This window comes from Typopeltis vanoorti, chromosome 22 (genome assembly GCF_054136105.1).
Source record: "Typopeltis vanoorti isolate ZY-2024b chromosome 22, IOZ_Tvanoo_1.0, whole genome shotgun sequence".
Lineage (NCBI taxonomy): Eukaryota > Metazoa > Arthropoda > Arachnida > Uropygi > Thelyphonidae > Typopeltis > Typopeltis vanoorti.
The window spans coordinates 91,049,906-91,073,700 of record NC_143570.1 but is presented as its reverse complement, the minus strand read 5'-3'; the positions used below and the strand labels follow the sequence as shown (position 1 = coordinate 91,073,700).

The window sequence follows — 23,795 nt, the reverse complement described above, 5'->3', positions numbered from 1 at the left end:
CATCTGTTCATGCCTCTAATCTTTCTCAGGACTCTCATATCTGCAGTCTCTAGTCTGTGGTCAAGTGTTTTACTTCTGACCCAGCTCTCAGATCCATAAGTTAAAACTTTGTTTGAACACTGTTTTGTATACAGCTAATTTAGTGTTCAGACTAATTTCTCTCTTATTCCATATGAATTTATTAAATTCATTTCCTGCCATACCAGCTTTGTTGATTCTCTTGTCTATTTCCATATTAAATTTACCATCTTCACAAAAAATCGTGCCTAAGTAGCTGAAATGTTTTACTTGTTCTAATAGGTTCTCCATTCACAATGCAGTTGATATTTTTAATGTTTCTGCCTATTTTCATTGTTATTGCATTTCAGTGCTGACCGTCATTCCATACCATATTACAATAGTTATTCAATTTAGTCAATCTTGCAGACTTGTAGCAGATTTATTTCAAAGTATAACATCATCCACATAAAGCAAAGAGCTGAGATTAACATCTCCAATTTTGATATCAGGTTTAATACCAATTTCCTTCATAATGTGATCCATATAGATAATGAATAACAGAGGGGATAATGTACAGCCTTGTCTGACACCAGATTTAATATTAAACCATCTTCCTGTACTTCCTTTAATTCTAACTGCTGACTTACAACTCAAATAGACTTTGGAAGTTTATTTTGCACTTGGTTAGACTATAATAAATTTAGTTTAATCCTTTATCCAAGTCTAAGCAAATAAAGTTTGCACATGAAAATATCTTCATCTTCAGGATTGAGGTGAGGTGGTGCAACACCAGGCAACTCCGAGCAAAGGTGGACCAAGCTCTCATCACTCCTTATCTCAGTATCTCCCATAATGCAAAGAACATCTCCTTGCGGACATGTATTCTGCTATGCATTAAGGGAAGGGCCATTACCCAGACCAGTTTCGACCATTTATTGAGGTCTCGTCAGTGGGAGGCAGACCCAAACGTGGAGATACTAAGGCAGAAGCAATAGGAGAGGTCATATTTACCTTTACAAGTTGCCAACAGGTGTACCACCTTATTATTGAATTACTCTGGATTTAGAGAAAGATGTTGGAAGTTTATTTTGCACTTGGTTAGACTATAATAAATTTAATTTAATCCTTTATCCAAATGTAAGCAAACAAAGTTTGCACCTGAAAATATCTTCAGGACTGAGGTAAGGTGGTGCAACACCAGGCAACTCCGAGCAAAGGTGGACCAAGATCTCATCACTCATTAGATAAAGGATTAAACTAAATTTATTATAGTCTAACCAAGTGCAAAATAAACTTCCAACATCTTTCTCTAAATCTGGAGTAATTCAATAATAAAGTGGTACTCCTGTGGCAACTTGTATAGGTAAATATTACTTCTCCTATTGCTTCTGCCTTAGTATCTCCACGTTTGGGTCTGCCTCCCATGCTGGATATATATATATATATATATATATATATATATATATATATGAGATGCTCTGTTTGGGGTAGGTTTTTGCCTGTCTCTGAGTAGAGACATAGCTGAGATTATGGCTCTCTCTGGTGGTGGGGTGAGCCTGCCACTGGGATAGAGCCAACGCTGAGAAGTTCTTTTTGGTGACGGGGTGAGCCTGTCACTGAGTGGAACAACGCTGAGGTGGGCGGTCTTTCGGAATCGTCTAATTTTTAGAGAGGTCTTTACTTAAATACACCTTGATAAAGGTCGAAACCAGTCTGGGTTTCGACTATAATAAACTTTAGACTATGATAAACTAATTTTATTATAGTCTAACCAAGTGCACAATAAACTTCCAACATCTTTCTCTAAATCCAGAGTAATTCAATAATAAGGTGGTACAGCTGTTGTCAACTTGTATTGGTAAATGTGACCTCCCCTATTGCTTCTTCCTTAGTATCTCCACGTTTCGGTCTACCTCCCACTGACGAGACCTCAATAAAGGTCGAAACCGGTCTGGGTAGTAGCCCTTCCCTTAATGCATAGCAGTATACATGTCCGCAAGGAGATGTGTTTTGCATTATGGGAGATACTGAGACAAGGAGTGATGAGAGCTTGGTCCACCTTTGCTCGGAGTTCTTGGTGTTGCACCACCTTAACTCAGTCCTGAAGATATTTTCAGGTGCAAACTTTGTTTGCTTGCACTTGGATAAAGGATTAAACTAAATTTATCAAATAAAGACTAAGTATTGCTTGATATAATGCACCACTGATGTATTGAATAGCTTCTCTCTTGGCACTTTGTCATTTGCCTTTTACAGATCGACAAAACTTAAATACAGATCTTTGTTATATTACCATGATTTCTTAAATATTTGTCATAAAGTGAAGATCGGATTCTGACAGCCTCTATTTGGTCTGAATTCAGCTTGTTCTTCACCAAGCTTTTCTTCCCCAATTCTTCTCAACCGTTTCTCAAGTATACTTGTATAAATCTTACCAGGAACACTCGGTAGGGAAATACATCTGTAATTCTCACATTCAGTTTTATTTCCCTTTTTATGTATGGGTACTATGAGAGCTCTACTCCAATCATCGGGAATTCGTCCCTCTGTCCAGGCCATCTGAATTTTGCAGTGGAGCCACTGTATGACTTTTATACCACCTTACTTTAGCATTTCTGGTCGAATATTATCTACTCCTGCTGCCTTTTTTTTGGTGGCTTTTTCTACTTCAATTAAGGATATGTATTCTTCACTGTATGCTTGTTGAGTGTTTTTTAGCACTGTGCTATCATTGCTTGTTTCATTTAGCAATTTTTCGAAGTAATTACTCCATACTTCAAGGATATCTTTTTCTCCCATTTTCATGTCACCTTTAGTTTCATGTCACAATGAACAGCATGGGTTTACTAAGGGAAGGTCATATTTGAACAACTTGCTCACATTCTATAATGATGTTGAGTTAGACGAGGGGAATGGATATATCATGATACTTTTGGATTTTGCTAACGCTTTTGATAGAATACAGCATGAATTGGAGAATGTGATTGGATTATAAAATATTGGCATGGATTAGAGGATGGTTGACTGACAGATATCAAAAAGTAGTATATGAGGAATGTGAGTCTGCAAGATTTAAGGTAACCACAAGGATCAGTCCTTTGTTCATTGTTATTCAGTCTGTATCTTAAGGATATTGGGGAGGATATGGCATGCGACACATAGCTATTTTTGATGATTCAAAGATAGGTGGTATACGTAAAGAAAGACTTAGGTGTCATTCATTATTCATAATAATGCTTAACGGTATAAACAATGCCAAGGAGAAAAAATATATATACATTTATTAAATTCCGTAATATTTCACAGGTCTTCTTCTACCTGTCATCAGAGCACAATGATAACTGTGGCAGGCACATCATACTAAAACTAAGTAATTGTGGAAACAATTTAAACTTGGCACTGATAACTAATGTTCTTACATGGCACCCTCTATGGATCAGATAACTACAAATTTAGAGATGTCTGGCTATTATCATCATCATCAAATTCCTGCCATGTACCCTCAAGGGGTGTACAGGATATGATAGTACTACATGAAAAAATTACACCATTACTAACTTCCTATCCACAATTTTCCTCCAAATCAGTCTGTTACTTGTCAAGACTCCAACATTATCAGATCTTATATTTCTATATTGTCTAAGGCACTTTGTACTTTATCAATCCACCTATATCTTGGTCTTCCTCTGGGTCGTTTTGCTGCCAACCTAGCAGAGAACACTTGTTTTGCTAATCTTTCTTCACCCATTCTGTTTAAGTGACCATACCACCTGAGATTAGCTCTGCTAATGCATTCCTGGATGCTGACAATGTCAAGTTCTTTCCTAATATCCTTGTTTTTAGTATGATATTGCCATTGATGCCATCTGTTCATGCCTATAATCTTTCTCAGGACTCTCATATCTGCGGTCTCTAGTCTTTGAAGTGTTTTACTTCTGACCCAGTTCTCAGATCTATAAGTTAAAACTGGTTTGAACACTGTCTTGTATACAGCTAATTTAGTGTTCCAACTAATTTCTCTCTTATTCCATATGAATTTATTCGATTGACTTCCCACCATACCAGCTTTGCTGATTCTATTGTCTATTTCCATATTTAATTTACCATCTTCAATAAAAATCGTGCTTAAGTAGCTGAAATGTTTTACTTGTTCCACATGTTCTCCATTCACAACACAGTTGACATTTTCAATGATTCTGGATATTTTCATTGTCTTTTTATTGCTGACCTTCATACAATATCTATTATAACAGTTATTCAATTTAGTCAGAGAATCTTGCAGACTTGTAGCAGATTTATTTAGAAGTATAACATCATTCATATAAAGCAAAGAGCTGACATCAACATCTCCAATTTTGATATCATGTTTAATACCACTTTCCTTCATAATGTGATCCATATAGATAATGAATAACAGAGGGGATAATGTACATCTTTGTCTCACACTGGATTTTACATTGAACCATATTTTTGTACTTCTTGCAATTCTAACTGCTGACTTACAACTCAAATAAAGACTAAGTATTGCTTGATATAATGCCCCATTGACACTATATAACTGTAGCTTATTGAATAGCTTTTCTCTTGGCACCTTGTCATATGCCTTTTCCAAATCAACAAAAGTTAAATACAGATCTTTGTTATATTCCCATGCTTTCTCGACTATTTGTCATAAAGTGAAGATCTGATCCTGACAGCTTCTATTTGGCCTGAATCCAGCTTGTTCTTCACCCAGCTTTTCTTCCACAATTCTTCTCATCCGTTTCTCAAGTATACTTGCATAGATCTTGCCAGGAACACTCAGTAGGGAAATACCTCTATAATTCTCACATTCAGTTTTATTTCCCTTTTCATATATTCGTACTACAAGAGCTCTACTCCAATCATCGGAAATTCGTTCTCTGTCCAGGCTTTCTGAACTATTCAGTGCAGCCACTGTAAGACTTTTATACCATCATACTTAAGCATTTCTGGTCGAATATCATATACTCCTACTGCCTTTCCGCATTTCAAGCCTTTGATGGCTTTTTCTACTTCAAGTATGGATATGTATTCCTGACTGCATATGCCTGGTCAGTGTTTTTTACCACTGTGCTGTCATCACTGCTTGTTTCATTTACTAGTTTTTCGAAGTAATTACTCCATACTTCAAGGATATCTTTTTCTCCCATTTTCATGTCACCTTTATCATCTCTAACTCCTTTTACAGCATTCTTTCCTCCATTCCTAAGCTTCTTCAACAACCTCCAGAATATTTTGCCACCTTCTTGATATTTATTTTCTATTTTCTTGCCAAAGTCCTCCCATGACTTTTGTTTAGCTAGTTTTACACATTGTTTAGCTTACTTACATTTGTCTCTGTATTCTCTAAGAGCAAAAGCTGACTTATTTGCCAGGAACTTTTGATATGCTTTCTTCTTTTCCTTCACTGCCTCTTTAACTTCCTGTGTCCACCATGGAGTTCTGATTTTTCTGTACTTGCAGACAACTTCACCACATGCCTCTCTAGACGAATCAATCAATGTTTTCTTCAGAGCTTGCCACTGAATCTCCAAAGTTTGATTCCTGTTCTCAAACTCTTGCATTTTTTCTTGAATTATGTTTGTATATTTCACAGTCTACAGTTCACATTTGTGAGCTGCTCAACTTTTATTCACTTTAAAACTTTCTTACATGTCATTCTTTTTGATATGAAATTCAATTTTATCCTGCTCAAGACTAAATAGTGATCACTTCCAATTTCAAATCCTCTGTACACTCAGGTGTCCTGCACCAGGGAGAAAACATCACTATCAACAATAACATAGTCAATGAAACTTTTCTTATTCCTTGCCTCTTCCCTCCATGTGAATTTGTGCACATTTTTATATTGGAACATGGTGTTAGTAATAACCAGTCCATGTCCTGAGCAGAAAAAAAAAACAGATATTTGCCATTATTATTAGCTTTGTTCTTTTCTCCAAATTTTCCCAAAATATTTTTGTATGTCTCACATTCATTTCCTACTCTGCTATTTAGATCCCCAACAAGGACCAGCTTTTCCTTTTTCACTGTGTCAGTTGCTTTTTCTAAAGCCTCAAAAAATTCCTCCACTTCTACCTTAGTAGAACCTTCTGTGGGACCATAGGCACAAATAAGTCTCGTTGTCTAGTTCCCCATTCTCATATTTGCCCACATTACTCTCTTGAGACTGACTGCCATTCAAGAAGATTAGCTTCATATTTTGTGTTGAATACTATGGCTACTCCTTCTTTTCCTTGATTGTGATTGCCTGAATATAACATTTTGTATTTATTGCTCATAAAGATCTCACCAGTTTTTGTCTTTTTTGTTTCAGTCACCCCTATCATGTCGATCTGGTACTTATCTAATTCCCCAGCTAGCTCCATTTCTTTGCCATTCAGGCTTCTTATGTTGATAGTACTGATCTTTAACGCTTGTGATGTTGAGTTGGGGTGTGTTTTCAGATTTGTTCCAGTAGCTTACTCTTCACTGTTCGCCCTGGTTATCTGGCGAAAACAACGAGGGCCTTGTTTAACCGGGAGACGCCCCAGTCGGCAAAATTTTGTCATGTTGTACTATCATTTTTTATTTTGGTTTAACGAATAAGAATACAATTTGGTCTGCTAAATCCCAAATTGCCAGCCCATCCTCGTTCGTTCAGTATCCAAGTAGATACCCAACAGGGTGCACCATGAGAAGTCGAGGATTGGACATTAGGTCAAAACCCTGGTCGGTTCTTCGCATTCCTTTAAATGCTATGTGGAGGTCTCCTCTCAGTTATACAGCTTTGACCCTTAAGCACCCCTTCCTTAACACCCGAGTCTGGCTATTAGGTCTTAAAATGGCAGTCTTTCAGATCTTTGGTAAAGTAAATGCTTGTTGAGGTTCAGAGAATGCTTCAAAGCATAAATCTGACGATTCTAAGACCTTCTCAGACCTGTAACAATTTCTATGTAATATAGATGTTTTTTCTATCCCATCCTATGTGAAGGAGTATCCAGAGCATGGTCTGCCACATCTGACTTGATATGCAGATGATCTCGGATATAAGTGTTATTGCTGTAAGTGGAAACTAAAATTATAAGACAACTCAAAAAACTGACCTTCCTTAAGAGGTGTCTGGATGCAAGTACTATTCTCGACTAAGATTTTGATAGCAGATTAATTCTGTAAAAGCTAACCATATTTATATGCAGGCAAGCATAGCACTAATTTACGAATGGCAGCACTCGCGTCCAGTTGTCAGAATTCAATACTGCTATCACCGTATTACAAGATCTTTTGGAAATACTCAATCCAGAACTGTGGTCACTTCTAATCTCCATCTCTGAAAATGCTGCTAGTAAAGAAGGTGAAAAGGTTAAAAATTGCCATCTGAAAAAATCTGCAGTGCATCACTGATGAACGGGTTCTTGACTACAGCTACGACAAGAATGCATAGTAGTAAATCTATTATCACAAACACTCAGAAAAGGCAGTCAGTGCACTTAATCGTGGGCATAATCTTGCCATCGCACCAGAAACAAGTACAAATTTTATAAAGTGTTGGCCAATGTAGACCGTATCTATGAACTTGCATCCACAGTGGCTAACAACATTCAGTTAGATGTGGCTAATATTCTAAGTAAATCCAAACCTCCCAAAAATAATGTTAGCTGGCGTATTGTGTGTGCAGAGGGTTATTAGCTCTCTGGAAGGATAAGTAACGGTTTTCCTATTTTATTCGATAATATTAGGCTAATTATTGTAATTTTTGTTTTAAACGAAAGTGTCGTTGACTGTTATTTATTAGTTTGTAAGTAAATCTCTCTCTCTTTTTTTTTAATAATACAATATAGTCAGCATGGTGCAACAATGATGGCAAAGATCATATTCTCGGCAATTTGAATTTGCAGGATTTTGTGCAGTACAGTGTGTGTGAATTGTATTTGTCAAGAAAATTAAAGGAAATTGAAACTGGAGTGAGATTCTAGTAAATGTTTCAAAAGTGTGTGCCTATTAGGTGACCAGAACATAGCAAATATTAGTACAGTGGACAATGTTGAGGGTAGGATGGAAACTATAGGAATTAATGTCAGATGTGTGGGCCATGAAAATAGAGGAGAATGAAATGGAGATAAAGAAATAGCATGCTTGAATGGTATTCTTCATAGGATGAAGCACAAAATTGAAAAATTGCAGAAGTGGCAAGAAATTAGCAGGGTAGAGAAGAGAAAGAATAAGCGAGTCTGAAGTAGCAATAAAGACTGAGTGAACAAAAAATGATAAACAAATTAAGGAGAAAATTATTTATGTTGACTCAATGATCAGGAGAGTACTTAATGAAAGTGTGACAAAATAATGTTTCCCTGGTGCAAAAATTCACAATATTAGTCACACCATCCAGATGCAAAAAGGTAAGAGGAAGGAACTGATTGTCTTTGTTGGCACAAATGATTTGAGAAGCAAGAAGTATTCCATGAGGGAGGATGTAAAGGAGTTGTTAGCAAAGGCAAAACTGAAGAGCGAAAAGGTTAAGGCTAAGTTTCCTGCCAGCTATGATAGAGAAGAACTTGAGGAGGAGGGCATTGATAGCTAATGAATCAATACATGGTTTGTACAGAAGGAATGATGCAGGATTTGTGGATCTGTGGTCTGTGTTTGATGAAATGAAGGATTTATAAATGCTGATGGACTATGTCTAAATGGTTTTGGTGTTAGGTGTCTAGAGAGAGCTTTGTTCACCGCGCATGTTTTCCTGAAGCACAAATTCAGGAAAACTTAAGCAATTAGGGTGAAATCAGGTGAGTTTGTGTGAAGGCACCTATGATGCAATTGAGTAACCCACACACACACACACACAGTACTTACATACTATAGATAGTATGTTAGTGCTGTGAGGACATCATGTTAGCCTCCAATACGATGTCCTCACAGCACTTAAGCCTCTACACACGACTAAGGATGAATGCTATGGAGAAGGGGTGAGGGCTAGATTTTTCTCTCATAGAATGGTGTATGATTGGAATGGATTGCCATTGGATGTTGTGTGTGCAAGTAGTGTGATTGATTTGAAGAACAGGTATGATAGCTGGTTCATGACTTTGACTCTCTGGAAGTCTCTCTTAATAATAATAATTTTGGATCAGCTGTGTACCTTATTACACTCTCCAACTCAGCATCATCACATAACTAGATATTGACTCATTCCCAGTATCTTTAATATATATAAGATAAACTATGACTCAATTATGGACTTCTGTAATACACTACCTTACTGTTAGATTCAGTACCGTCATACATTGCTACATTACTATCTCATAATTGTCACTCAGATGCTCTGTCACATATTTATGTTGTATACCTATCCTTTTGGATGTGCAAAATAATCACTTCATCATAATCTTGTCAAATCCAGAAGTAACATGGTATATCATTTCTCCTTATTCAGCTCTGCTGTTAATAGCAAGATCTACTTGCAACAAAACTATGCTTGCCTCTTTGAGGATTCTACTGCCGTTCTACCCACATTTTTTTGTTTGATACTTTTCCATTACCTGTAATACTTTGTAAACCACACATAGATCCTGATTGGTTTATAATTTACTGCATTATTTCTAGCTCTACCCTTGTGTACTGGAATTGTCTAGTTCTCCTTCTGTTTGTTAGAAATCATGCATGTGGGGTTCATTAACTCTGTTACACATTCCTTCACCATCTCAAACAGTTTGACTTCCCTATTTGTATAAATTTCTTCAATAGTTTTAATACTTCTAACTTATCTCTGTTCTTCTTTAAATTCTTTGCATCTATACAGCTAATGGATCTGGCTGAAACGCAGAACTTATTCAAGTGAAGAAGCAACTCTGCTCTTTTTAATGCATCTGACACTTTTAGCAATAACATTCTGATTGTTCATAGAATATTTGGTCAAATTTCATTCTATTTTATCATTTATTTATTTTTAACCTCTCATAATGCAGTTTTGCCTTCCTCAAAATGGACTAATACTTTTCTGGTCTCCTCTTTGTTTTTCCTGAGCCTCCTCAGCTCTTCTCATGATAATTGGATCTGTAATTTTTTTTGTTTTTTGCAGCTGTTACTTTAAGGTATCCATCTGTTTAACTCTTCTTCTGCAATTTATTCAAATTTTGAAGATGTCAGATATTGTGTCTTTCAGGACACCTTTGGACTGCTTCCCATGCATTCTTCATTTGTCTACTGCACAGTTTCTCATGCCACAGCACTACTCAAGTAGTAGCCCTCTTGGTTAATAATAATCACATGCGTTACACTTTCACATATGTCCCTTCTTAGTTGAAGTTCTCAAATATGAAGTAGTTCTTAGAGTAACGACTTAAAACAGGTAAACAAATTGTAGAGCACGTGTGACATCGAACGCATAACGTGTGAAGACTTAGTCATTGTTATTATGTTGCGTTTTATAATTTTTCGTGTAATTTAATTCTGCTAAACTTAATGAATTTAATAGGTTTTTCCAATGCTTCACTTTTTTGTAGCATAAAGAAATACAGCTTTTGTTAACCTTCATGAATTATGGGGAAAAATGATTCTTCTTCTTCTCTTCAAGGATTAGACATTTGCCTGTTCTGGCTTCAGTGGTCTTTCCATCTTGCTGCTGGTCTTACTCCCTCCTTTTGGCCTATATCTATCGACTTCTTTTAGTAGCTGATATCTTTCCATCCTAAATGTTCTTTCTATTTCTCTCTCTCTATATTCCTTGATCTTTTCATTTATGTTATAAATATCTACTTCGAAATTGAAACATAATATTGGATTTATTGGACCATGGTTTTGATAAACATTTATACATAATCGTTGACTAGTTTTGCTAGCTGTGTCTGTCCGGCTTTATCAAGACGAGAAAGGTTATACTAATATTAAATGCAAAAACAAAAGAATGCAGTAACGACTTAAAACAGGTAAACAAATTGTAGAGCACGTGTGACATCGAACGCATAACGTGTGAAGACTTAGTCATTGTTATTATGTTGCGTTTTATAATTTTTCGTGTAATTTAATTCTGCTAAACTTAATGAATTTAATAGGTTTTTCCAAATGTCTTTTAATATTATTCCCTGGTTTCTATTGAGGTTATTTCCTGTCCGTAGGACTACTGCAGCTTCTTTAAAGGTTCTACATCTGTAATCCTCTTCGATATATAGCATGGAGCTGTTGTCCTAATCTATTGAATGGTTTAAAGTTGAGAAATGATGTGCTAACCCTGAGGTGTCTGTTCTATTATTATTGACATCTCCGGCATGTTCCTTATTTCGGATTTCTAGGCTTCGTGAAGTTTGGCCGTTGTAAGTCAGTCCACACGTACATGGTATGCTGCAAACACTTGCATATTTGTAGAAAGTGACGCTATCCTTAGGGGATCTTAATAACTGTCGTGTAGTTAGAGTAGGTTTAAAAACAACTCTGATGTTAAAAGGCTTCATAATTCTTGCTATTTTGGTGGAGACTGAGCCTGCATAGGGTATTATGATGGATGATATGTACTGTGTCGCCAGAGGTTGTTTCTATAGAGAATTTTATTAATTATATTTTGAAGATAACCATTAAGTGATAGAGTTTTTGATATAAGGGACAGTTCAGCATGTACGTTTTTTTCTTCTGTGATGATATTTTTAACTCTGTTTTTTAGCATTTGTATGATGCTAAGTTTCTGTGCATAGTGATGATTAGATGTAAAATGGAGATAATGTCCAGTATCTCTATTTTACTTTCCTCCATTTTACAATCTCCATTAGATTGTAAGTTTGATTTGTCCATTATCTTGTTTTTTTAACTAGTACATAAAAAGGGTAATTGATGGTTGTTTTCCAATTCTAATGTGAGTTTAATTTTATGATGGCAAGAGTTTATTTTTTGGAGGAACCCATGTTAGGTATCTTCCTTGTCTTTCCAGATAATGAACACATCGTCCACATATCTCCACCAGACTGATGGTTTTGGATTTATTTTTGGTAGGATTCATTTTCTAATTTTTCCATGAACAGATCTGCACATGGTGGTGACAGGGGACTGCCCATGGCTCAGCCTTCTAGTTGTTGATATACTACGTTGTTTACTTTAAAGTGGTTGGACTTGAGGCAGTGGCGGAAGAGCTGCATAATATCATTTGGAAAGAGATCTTTTATAATCTCAATGACTTCTTCAACTGGTACGTTTGTGAACAAAGAGACCACATCCAGACTTGCCGGTATGCCTGTATTTGTTATATTAATGTTTTTAAGTTTTTCAACGAAGTGTTGAGAATTCTTTATGTATGAAGCTGATTTCCTTATCTTCTTTTTTAATAGGCTAGCGAGGTGTTTGGATAGTAGGTACGTAGGAGAGTATCTGCCATCTACGATCGGGTGGAGCAGAACCTCATATTTATGTACTTTAGGTACACCATGTAGGCATGGTGTTAACGAATGTAAAGATTTTAATTTTCTTTGTAAATCTTGAGGACATTTATTCATATTGTGAATCAAAAGATTGGTCTCATTGTGATTTTTCATGGTTGGATCTTTCTCTAATATTTGATATGCAGACTGATCAGATTGTAAAATCCCGATCTTTGTAATATAATCTTTGGTATTCATAATGACTGTGGAGTTACCTTTGTCTGCCTTAATTGCAGTAATGTCTTTGTTTCGTTTTAAGTTCAAAATTGCCTCCTTTTATGAGGGTGTAATATTCTGTTTCCGTGGTTTTGCTGTAGAGAGGATGATTGTACTTTTGATATTTCATTTGCTATTGTCTCTGGGAGTGGAGAAAGACCTTCCTCAATATTACATATGAAGTATATTTTTGGGATGTGATTAGGAGCAATAGAAAAGTTAAAACTTTTTTTAAAATTTCTGATTCTTGTTTTGAAAGACTAGTCCGAAAGGTTTAAAACAACTTTATCATCCAGGAGACTTGGTCTAAAGAGTTGTATTTTTTTCTATAGAGTTCATCAAATTTTTTGATTTGAGATATTTTACTAGACTGAAAGGCTTTGTTGTAGCTATTGTGTATCATGCAGTCAATTATATTCCAAGTTGAGTTGTCTTTGCTATTGGAAATATCATCAAAAATGTTCTGGCATTTAAGGTCAATTCTGTTTAATGCGTATCTGACATATTGGATCCTCTTTCCGAGTAAGGCTAAAGAAGTTTTGTAATAAATGCGTTTTGCTTTTTTTGATTTTATGTTCTTTGACAATTAGGAACTTGGGGATGACAGAATACTGTCTACATATTTTTAGGAAAGTGAGATGGTTAAGCAATTTTGCCTTTTTGCATTTATCTTTTTCTAAACAATGTACCTTGTGTTTTGTATATCCATCTAGACTGTTCATTATAGTTATTATTTGGTCCTTTTCACTGAAATTGAAACATAATATTGGATTTATTGGACCATGGTTTTGATAAACATTTATACATAATCGTCAACTAGTTTTGCCAGCTGTGTCTGTCTGGCTTTATCAAGATACTAATATTAAATGCAGAAACAAAAGAATGCAGTAACGACTTAAAAACAGTTAAACAAATTGGAGAGCACGTGTGACATCAAACGCATAAAGCATGAAGACTTAGTCATTGTTATTAAGTCCCGTTTTATAATTTTTCACGTAATTTAATTCTGCTGAACTTAATGAATTTAATAGGTTTTTCCAAATGTCTTTTAGCAAGAATTATGAAGCCTTTTAACATCAGAGTTGTTTTTAAACCTACCATAACTACATGACAATTTATTAAGATCCCCTAAGGATAGTGTCGCTTTCTAGAAATATGCAGGTGTTTGCAACATACCATGTATGTGTGGACTGACTTACATCGACCAAACTTCATGAAGCCTAGAAATCCGAAAGAAGGAACATTTGGAGATGTGAATAATAATAGAACAGACACCTCAGGATTAGCACATCATTTCTCAACTTCAAACCATGCAATAGATTGGGACAACAGCTCCATGCCATATATCGAAGTGGATTACAGATGTAGAACCTTTAAAGAAGCTGCAGTAGTCCTACGGACAGGAAATAACCTCAATAGAAACCAGGGAATAATATTAAAAGACATTTGGAAAAACCTATTAAATTCATTAAGTTTAGCAGAATTAAATTACACGAAAAATTATAAAATGCAACTTAATAACAGTGACTAAGTCTTCACACGTTATGCATTTGATGTCACACGTGCTCTCCAATTTGTTTAACTGTTTTTAAGTCATTACTGCATTCTTTTGTTTTTGCATTTAATATTAGTATAACCTTTCTCGTCTTGACAGACACAGCTGGCGAAGCTATAAGCTAGTCGACGATTATGTATAAATGTTTATCAAAACCATGGTCCAATAAATCCAATATTATGTTTCAATTTCAGTGAAAAGGACCAAATAATAATTATCATAATAAATATCTACTTCTTCATTTCTTATATGATCCAATTTTGTGATTTTTATTGCTCATAAAAATTTCATCTCTGCAGCTTGTATTTTAATTTAATCTTTCTTTTTAACAGTCCATGTTTCTGAACCATATAGTAGAATGGGAGTGGGTATTACTTTATAAAATTTTTGTTGTTTCTCATCTTGTTTTTTTTTATTCTGCCTCCTTTTAATTGTTCCACATATTTGCTGAAATTTTATATATATATATATATATCTTTATCTTTTAGATATGTTATTATACAGTCTAAATAATTAAACTCTCATTGTTCTATTATTTTATTTTCTACAACTATTTTTAACTATAACTATAATTATTGTGAGATTTTTAAGTTGTATTGTTGGCTTATTTTGTTTAATTCATAAACTGATTTTTGAAGGTCATCTTAATTTTCTTGTAATATAATCTGATCATCTGCATACAACATTGCATTGACAACAGTTCTTCTGGTCAACTGGATATCTTGATAAAATATCCAGTTAACCAGTTTATTGTTGTTTTCCATATTTTAATAATCTGATCATTATATATATTGAACAGAGTTGGAGATAAGCTACATGCCTATCTAACGCTCTGATTTATTTCATTCTCTTCTGTTAATTTATTATCTAACTGTATTTTTGTATCTTTATATAGACTTTTTATAGCTTGTACCAAATGTAATGGATATCCCTGTGTTTTTATTATATTTCATAGTTTTTCTCTGTGTATTTTATCCAAAGCTTTCTTTTAATCTATAAAGGCCATAATTCTCTAAATTAAATTCTCATCTTTTTTCAATACATAAATATGTTTAAATACATGAATATTGTTTGTATATAATCTTCCATGTGTGAAGCATTTTTTCTTCTGAGAGTAAATTGTTTTCAATATTTCTGTCTTTTATTCAGGGTTTACTGTAAATTTTGTAACCTGTATTTAATAAATTTATTCCTTTGTAATTTCCACAATCTTGTCTCCTTTCTTAAATATAGATATACCTTAGCTTTTAATCAATCTGATGCAACTGCACATTTCCTTCAACAGTTATTTATTAATTTTAAGAATATATGATGTAAATATTCTCTGCCATATTTCCAAAGCTCTGTATTTATGCCATCTAAACTGATTGATTTTCTGTTTTTAGATACCTTGATTGCTTTTTTTAGTTTTTATTTTATTGGTTCTATATCAGTACTGATTTTTTTCATTATTATTTTCTGTTATTAAATTTGGGTCATACCAAAAATTATTATAATATTCTATCCATTGTTTCTCTTGTATTATTTGGATTTGTCAGGTATCTCTTCCTTCATTATTTAATTTCCTTAATATTTTGAAGGCTATGTCTCGTCTTCCATGTATGTCTTCTATTTTATTAATAAATCTATCCCAAGAATCTTGGTAAGCTTTCTGTAGTATGGGTTTAGTTCTATTTCTTTTGTTTTTGTATTCCTGTTTCCTTTTTTTTTTTTTTTTGAATTAGTGATTTGTATGCCATTTGTTTTTCTTTTATTGCATTTTCTATATCTGTGTTCCAGATTTTTAATGTTTTTCTTTTTAATATTTTGTTTTTCTTTCTAAGTACTTAAAAAGGTGGTTTATGGATGATCTTTATTAGAGACTTTCTAGTCATTTTTGTTATTTAGTCATTCATTTAGTAGTCATATTTATTACATTTATTGAACTGATTTTGTAGTTTAAACTGTTCAGAATCCTCTTTCCTACCTTCTTCAGGGGAATATATTCCTATGATATTTAAGTAGCTTCTAGTTTTGTTTTTAATTTAACTGTTATAATCCAATCATTTACAAAATTGTACTTTTGTATTCTATTTTTCCATTTATTATCGATTAAAAGGGCTGTACTACTAGAAACTGATATTGGTCCACTCCACTATATAGCATAGTAAAACATCTATAATCTTTTGTTCCCTTTAATTTCTTTTTTGTTTCAGTTATCACAGCTATATTAGTATTTTTAGGTAAAATGAATCGCTCTTTTATATTGCACATGTCCCCATTTCTCACATTATTGTGACTAGATAAGTAACTAACTAGAGTATCTGTCAGGCTTGTGAACTTGATTTACTGAAAATATATGTAAATGTTGTGTTGCTGTGGGATACAAATGTCTTGAGCAGTTCCTTAGATTTCATGAGAGAAGAACCCAGTCAGAAGTGATCAATGATCTTGAGAAATGATGAAACTGGAAAAAATTACATAGTTTAGTATGAGTGAATAACTGAATGCGAGATAGCAAATGGGGTTGGAATTTCCATAGGATATGCTACTCGGTTTTAACTAAAGATGATCATATGAAGCATTTATTTGAGTCCCCATTATGTTTACTACAGAATACCAGGTTTTGCCAGTTCTTCCTCCCCCCCACCCCCAAGTGTATATATTCCCTGCTCTTGGTTAAAGGCTTCTCCTATTGTAGGAGGGTTTGGTATACTTGTCTCATGATGACCCATTTCATCTTGGGAGAGTATTTATGCACTTACATAAATCAATGTATGAAGATGGAAGACAATCACAAACATCCATGTCCACAGGACTCGAACCTGTAGCCTTTTGGCTGGAGAGTGGATACGCTAACCACTCAGCCAAAATATTTTATAAATGACTCTGGCATTAACAGAAACTATAGAGAAAGTGTCTTCCTGCAGAATATGCTAGATTTGAAGGCATTAAGCTCAGAACGATGCATATCTTTCACAATCATATTAATCTGGATATATTTTAAAAATACTCTGTATTTAAATATTTATATTATATATATATATATATATTAGGGTTACCAAGTAATTTTATAAACTTGGTTATTTTACTCCTAATCCCAAGTAAGCAAACAGTTAAGTTTGCGTCTGAATGTAGTTCAAGTCTAAAGGTGGTGCAACACCAGGGCAATGCATTGTAAAGGTGAGTAAAAAAAAAAAAAAATTTATTTACATATATATATATATATACATACACACACTTTACCTATTCTAAATAAATATTGTATTTCTATGAATTTTATGTAGTGTCAGCAGAAAAGTCAAAGACTCTTAATATTAGAAACATTACTTCAACTCCTATTATCAGGAGAACAGCATCACTAGATGCAATATATTTGACTGGCCAGTGGCATCAGGATGCCTTATGCTTTAGTTATTGTGGACGTCTGATGATGGACAGAGCTACACAGGTAGGTTTCGTTTAAGATATTCTTTTCTGTGCCAGTGGACAGTTGCTTATTAAAAAAAAAAAAAAAAAAAAGTTATTTTAAATATTGCATTATATAAATTAAACTCTAGATTCACTTAACTTCTATGAGAAATTGAGATAATTTTGTTTAAGTTAGGCACAAATAACTGCATGAAGAATATCTTGTGCTGTTTGTATGCTTCAAGAGCCATGTGGCAACTATATTTATACATTGGTATTGAATTGAAACCAGTAAATTATTTTATTCACAAATATGGATATTAATTAAAATATTAATATGGTATATTTTCATCATCATCAAATTCCTGCCATGTATCCTCAAGGGGATGTACAGGATATGATAGTACTACGTGAAAAATTTACATCATTACTAACTTCCTATCTACAATTTTCTTCCAAATCAGTCTGTTATTTGTCAAGACTCCAACATTATCAGACCTTATATTTCTATCATCTAAGGCACATTGTACCGTATCACTCCACCTATATCTTGGTCTTCCTCTGGGTCGTTTTCCTGCCAACCTGACAGAGAACACTTGTTTTGCTAATCTTTCCTCATCCATTCTGTTTAAGTGACCATACCACCTGAGATTAGCTCTGCTAACGCATTCCTGGATGCTGACAACGTCAAGTTTTTTCCTAATATCCTTGTTTTTAAAAAGTAAAACAATTGACCAAAGGTCAAGTGTTTTACTTCTGATCCAGGTTTCATATCCACAAGATAAAATTGGTTTACACACTGTCTTGTATACTAATTTAGTGTTCCGATTAATTTCTCACTTATTCCATATGAATTTATTCAATTGACTTCCTACCATACCATCTTTGTTGATTCTGTTGTCTATTTCCATATTCCTGACATGTACCCCTTGAGGGTACATGTCAGGAATTTCATGATGATTTCAATATTTAATTTACCATCTTCACTAAAAATCGTGCTTAAGTAGCTGAAATGTTTTACTTGTTCCACAGGTTCTCCATTCACAACACAGTTGACATTTTCAACAATTCTACCTATTTTCGTTGTCTTTGTCTTTCAAATGCTGACCTTGGTACCATATCTATTACAACAGTTATTCAATTTAGTCAGGGAAGCTTGCAGACTTGTAGCAGATTTATTTAGAAGTATACGATCATCCACATAAAGCAAAGAGCTGACATAAACATCTCTAATTTTGATATCATGTTTAATACCACTTTCCTTCATAATGTGATCCATATAGATAATGAATAACAGAGGGGATAATGTACATCCTTGTCTCACACCAGATTTAACATTAAAATATCTTTCTTCCTGTACTTCAATTCTAACTGCTGATTTACAACTCAAATACAGACTAAGTATTGCTTGATATAATGTCCCATTGACACCATATAACTGTAGCGTATTGAATAGCTTCTCTCTTGGCACCTTGTCATATGCCTTTTCCAGATCGACAAAACTTAAATACAGATCTTGTTATATTCCCATGATTTCTCCACTGTTTGTCGTATAGTGAAGATCTGATCCTGACAGCCTCTATTAAGAACAAGCTGGATTCAGGCCATTTGGCCTGAATCCAGCTTGTTCTTCACCAAGCTTTTCTTCCACAATTCTTCTGAACCATTTCTGAAGTATACTGGCATAAATCTTACCAGGAACATTCAGTAGGGAAATACCGCTGTAATTCTCACATTCAGTTTATTTCCCTTTTTATATATGGGTACTATGAGAGCTCTACTCCAATCATCGGGAATTTGCCTCTTTGTCCTGGTCTTCTGAACTATGCAGTACAACCACTTTAAGACTTTTATACCACCATACTTAAGCATTTCTGGTTGAATATCATCTACTCTTGCTGCCTTTCCACATTTCAAGCCTTTGATGGCTTTTTCTACTTCAAGTATGGATATGTATTCCTCACTGCATGCCTGGTCAGTGTTGTTTACCACTGTGCTGTCATCACTGCTTGTTTCATTTAGCAGTTTTTTGAAGTAATTATTCCATACTTCAAGGATATTTTTTTCTCCCGTTTTCCTGTCACATTTATCATCTCTAACTCCTTTTACAGCACTCTTTCCTCCATTTCTAAGCTTTTTCAACAACCTCCAGAATATTTTGCTACCTTGATATTTATTTTCTATGTTCTTGTCAACGTCCTCCCATGACTTTTGTTTAGCTAGTTTTACAAAGTGTTTAGCTTTCCTACATTTGTCTCTGTATTCTCTAAGAGCACAGGCTGATTTATTTACAAGGAACTTTTGATATGCTTTCTTCTTTTTCTTCTTTTCCAGAGGCATGCGGGGAGGTTGTGCAGACAACCTCCCCACATGCCTTTCTGGCTGAATCAATCAGGGTTTTCTTCAAGGCTTGCCACTGAATCTCTAAGGTTTGGTTCCTGTTCTCAAACTCTTTCATTTTAGTCTACTGTTTACATTTGAGAGCTGCTCAACTTTTATTCACTTTAAAACTTTCTTACATGTCATTCTTTTTGATATGAAATTCAATTTTATCCTACTCAAGACTAAATAGTGATCACTTCCAATTTCAAATCCTCTGTACACTCTGGTGTCGTGCACCAGGGAGAAAACATCACTATCAACAATAACATAGTCAATGAGACTTTTCTTATTCCTTGCCTCTTCTCTCCATGTGAATTTGTGCACATTTTTATGTTGGAACATGGTGTTAGTAATAACCAGTGCTGAGCAGAAAAAAACAACAACAGATATTTGCCATTATTATTAGCTTTGCTCTTTTCTCCAAATTTTCAAATATTTTTATATGTCTGACAATCATTTCCTACTGTGCTATTTAGATCCCCAACAAGGACCAATTTTTCCTTTTTCATTGTGTCAGTTGCTTTCTCTAAAGACTCAAAAAAAAATTCCTACACTTCTACCTTAGTAGAGCCTTCTGTGGGACCATAGGCACAAATAAGTCTCATTGCCCAGTTCTCCATTCTGAAATTTGCCCACATCACTCTACTTGAGACTGCCTGCAATTCAAGAAGATTAGCCTCGTATTTTGTGTTGAATACTATGGCTTCTCCTTCTTTTCCTTGATTGTCATTGGCTGAATATAACATTTTATATTTATTGCTTAAAAAGATCTCACCAGTTTTTGTCTTTTTTCTTTCAGTCAATCCTGTTATGTCGATCTCGTACTTATCTAATTCCTCAGCCAGCTCCATTTTTTTGCCATTCAGGCTTATTATTATTATTCCGGGCAATTCCGAGGAGTCGACAGAGTCATCGAGGGATGTCCTAACATCATGTTAAGAACAACTATTCGACATTCACACAGTATCTGTCATACCTTGCCTTGAACTCATTCATGGTCGTAGCACCCACAACAGACTCTGGCACCTTATTCCACTCATTCACCACTCTTCAAGTAAAAAACCTAGCTCTAACACCCTTGTCAATCACATTCTTGCCCAGCTTCCATGCATTTCCCTTAGTCCTCCCACCACCAGTCCTATTTTCAAAAATATCTTCTGGATTAATCTTATAGAAACCCTTCAGTAATTTGAATGTCTCAATCATATCACCCCTTTTCCGCCTATTGACCAATTTTTGCAACCCACAAATCTTCAACCTATTCTCGTAAGGTTCATTCCTCAGACCTGCTATCATCTTGGTCACTTGTCTCTGGATCCTCTCCACTTCCTCCCCATCACGAAGAAACCCTAGTGCCCATAACTGGGCACAGTGGTCTTATCAAGGCTCGATACAGAGGAATAATAACTTGTTTGTCTCTGCATTTTAAAGTATTTTTCAGAAGCTAAGTGATTTGATGAGCTGATTTAGCTACTTTTGCAGTGTGCCCTAAACTTCAATTCCCTATCCACCAATACTCCCAAATTTCTGGCCTCATCAATCTCCTGGAGTATGGTTCCACCAATGTGATATACTGATGCTATTCTTTTCACCCCAAAATACATAACCTTACACTTTGCCACATTAAATTGACATCCATTTTTCCTTGCCCAGTCCTCCAAACTATCCAAATCATCCTATAAGATTTTGACATCCTGTGCACTCACAATTGCTCTACCCAACTTTGCATCATCAGCAAACGTGAACACTTCCTCTCAGATCCTTTCCTATATCATTGATGAACAAATTGAAAAGTAGTGGTCCAAGAACAGAGCCCTGCGGCACACCACTAGTCACAAGCCATCTTTTGGACTCCACTCCTGAATAAACCACTCTCTGGTATCTCTCCATCAACCACTGTCCTGTCCATCTCACCAACCCTATATCCATCCCCATCTGCTCCAAATTACTGATTAGGGTTCCATGTGGTATCCTGTCAAAGGCCTTGGCTAGGTCCAGTAGAATTACTGTAAACCCATTACCCTTATCCAATTCAGTTGTCACTGTGTTATAAAACTTGAGCAAGTTACTGAGACATGATCTACCCTTCACAAAACCATATTGTCCCCCATACAATATCCCATTTTCATCTATCCAATCCTGTATTCTTTTATACTAATTTCTCTAAGACCTTGACAACGATTCCTGATATGCTAATCGGTCGGTAATTTACAACAGCAGTCTTGGAACCACCTTTATGCAATGGAACTATTTTCCCCTCTTTCCACCCCCTCGGGGCTAACCCAGACCCGAGACTCAAATTAAACAAAATGGTCAAGGGTACTGACAATTCTTTAGCTGCTTCTCGTACGACACGAGCTGGTATACCATCCAATCTCACAGATGTATTGACATTGAGGTTATGCAATAGCCTATTCACCACAATTCCCGTATAATCTACTGGTTCATTCATTTCTGCAATGTCACTACCTGGATGATATATTCTTGCAAAGTGCTCACTCAGTAACTCAACTATATCAACTGATTCAGTTACCTCCCTACCATCGGCATTCTTTAAAATCATTCTGCCATGTACATTTTTCCTTTTACTTGCAACATATCGAAAAAACTGTTTAGGATTCTCTTTAGCTTGCATGGCCAATGTTCTTTCGTAATCCTTTTTTGCTTTTCTTACCACACACACATTACCCTTCTGGCCTGCGCTTTATACCGTTCATCTACCTGCCCGTCACCTTTCTCCTTAAATTCCCTCCATAGTTGTTTCTTTTTTTGCAGCTCAAGCTTAATGGTATTATTCATCCATTTAACCCCTACTTGATTTATTATTCGGACTCTAGGTATACAGTCAGCCATTGCTTCATGCACACATTTCTTAACTGACTCCCATGCACTATCAACTTCTAGTTCTTGCAGTTGTACATGCCATGGCACTGAACCAATCAAACTGCTATGCTTGTCATACTTACCAGCCCGATAATTCCACATGTACCCTGTCTTAATTGTAAATTCCACACCTTTAGCCACCTCCCAAGTCAAGACCCTATGATCACTCTTGGTGGCAATGTGGTCATATTTGTTACAGCCAAATCCTCAGATGTAATTTCTAGGTCAAGCACTCTCTGACCCCTAGTATTTTCCATTACATGCTGTCGCAGATAGTTATCCCTTAATAACTGCATAAAATGCAATTCCTTCCTCCCGTTTGTTCTCTCCTCACTCCAATCAATGCGACCATAGTTGAAATCTCCCATAATAATTACCTTTCTTCCACTCATTTCTTCTATTCGCTTGTGCATACCATCTCCACCATCTTTTCCATCACCTGGTGTATAGCAGCACTGAATTGTATATTTTTTTCTGCTAGCCACAATCTCGCACCAAATGGCCTCAAATGTGCTCTTTTCTCTATCCTGCAATTCAACTTCTATTCTCCTTGGCTGCAGCTCATCAGCTATCATCAACAATACTCCTCCCCCATTTTATTCTCCCTGTCATTCCTGAACACACTATATCCATCACATTCAATCCCACTAGCTGTATCATCTACAGTCAGCCATGTTTCACTAATACCAATAACCTGTGGTCTGGAAGTGCCAACCATGGCCACAAACTCTTCCTTCTTGTTCCTAATACTCCTAGCATTAGTGTACATGAATTTAAGACCCCCATTAGTCCCATCCCTACCTTGATGCTTTATATTAACTATCTCATTCTGATTTGTTGTCCTTATTTGCTCGGGCATATTATACTCATTCATACGTTCAACTGCCTCCCTAAGGTCTGTATATCTACTCCCCCCCCCCCCTTAATAAATCTAGTTTCCCTGATTTTGCACATCCACTACATTCAGC

The 23,795-nt window shown here is 35.3% G+C and overlaps 1 protein-coding gene across 2 annotated transcripts in view; it reads left to right on the top strand.

Annotated features, from left to right (window-relative positions):
- Nucleotides 1-23,795, top strand: part of LOC150094564 (glucocorticoid-induced transcript 1 protein-like) — a 380,983-nt gene that overhangs the window by 158,183 nt on the left and 199,005 nt on the right. For both annotated transcript variants that reach the window (XM_090411946.1, XM_090411945.1), the window contains exon 3: nt 17,439-17,602. In XM_090411946.1, coding sequence (XP_090268072.1) covers nt 17,439-17,602 — 164 coding nt within the window. The remainder of the gene's footprint in view (nt 1-17,438; nt 17,603-23,795) is intronic.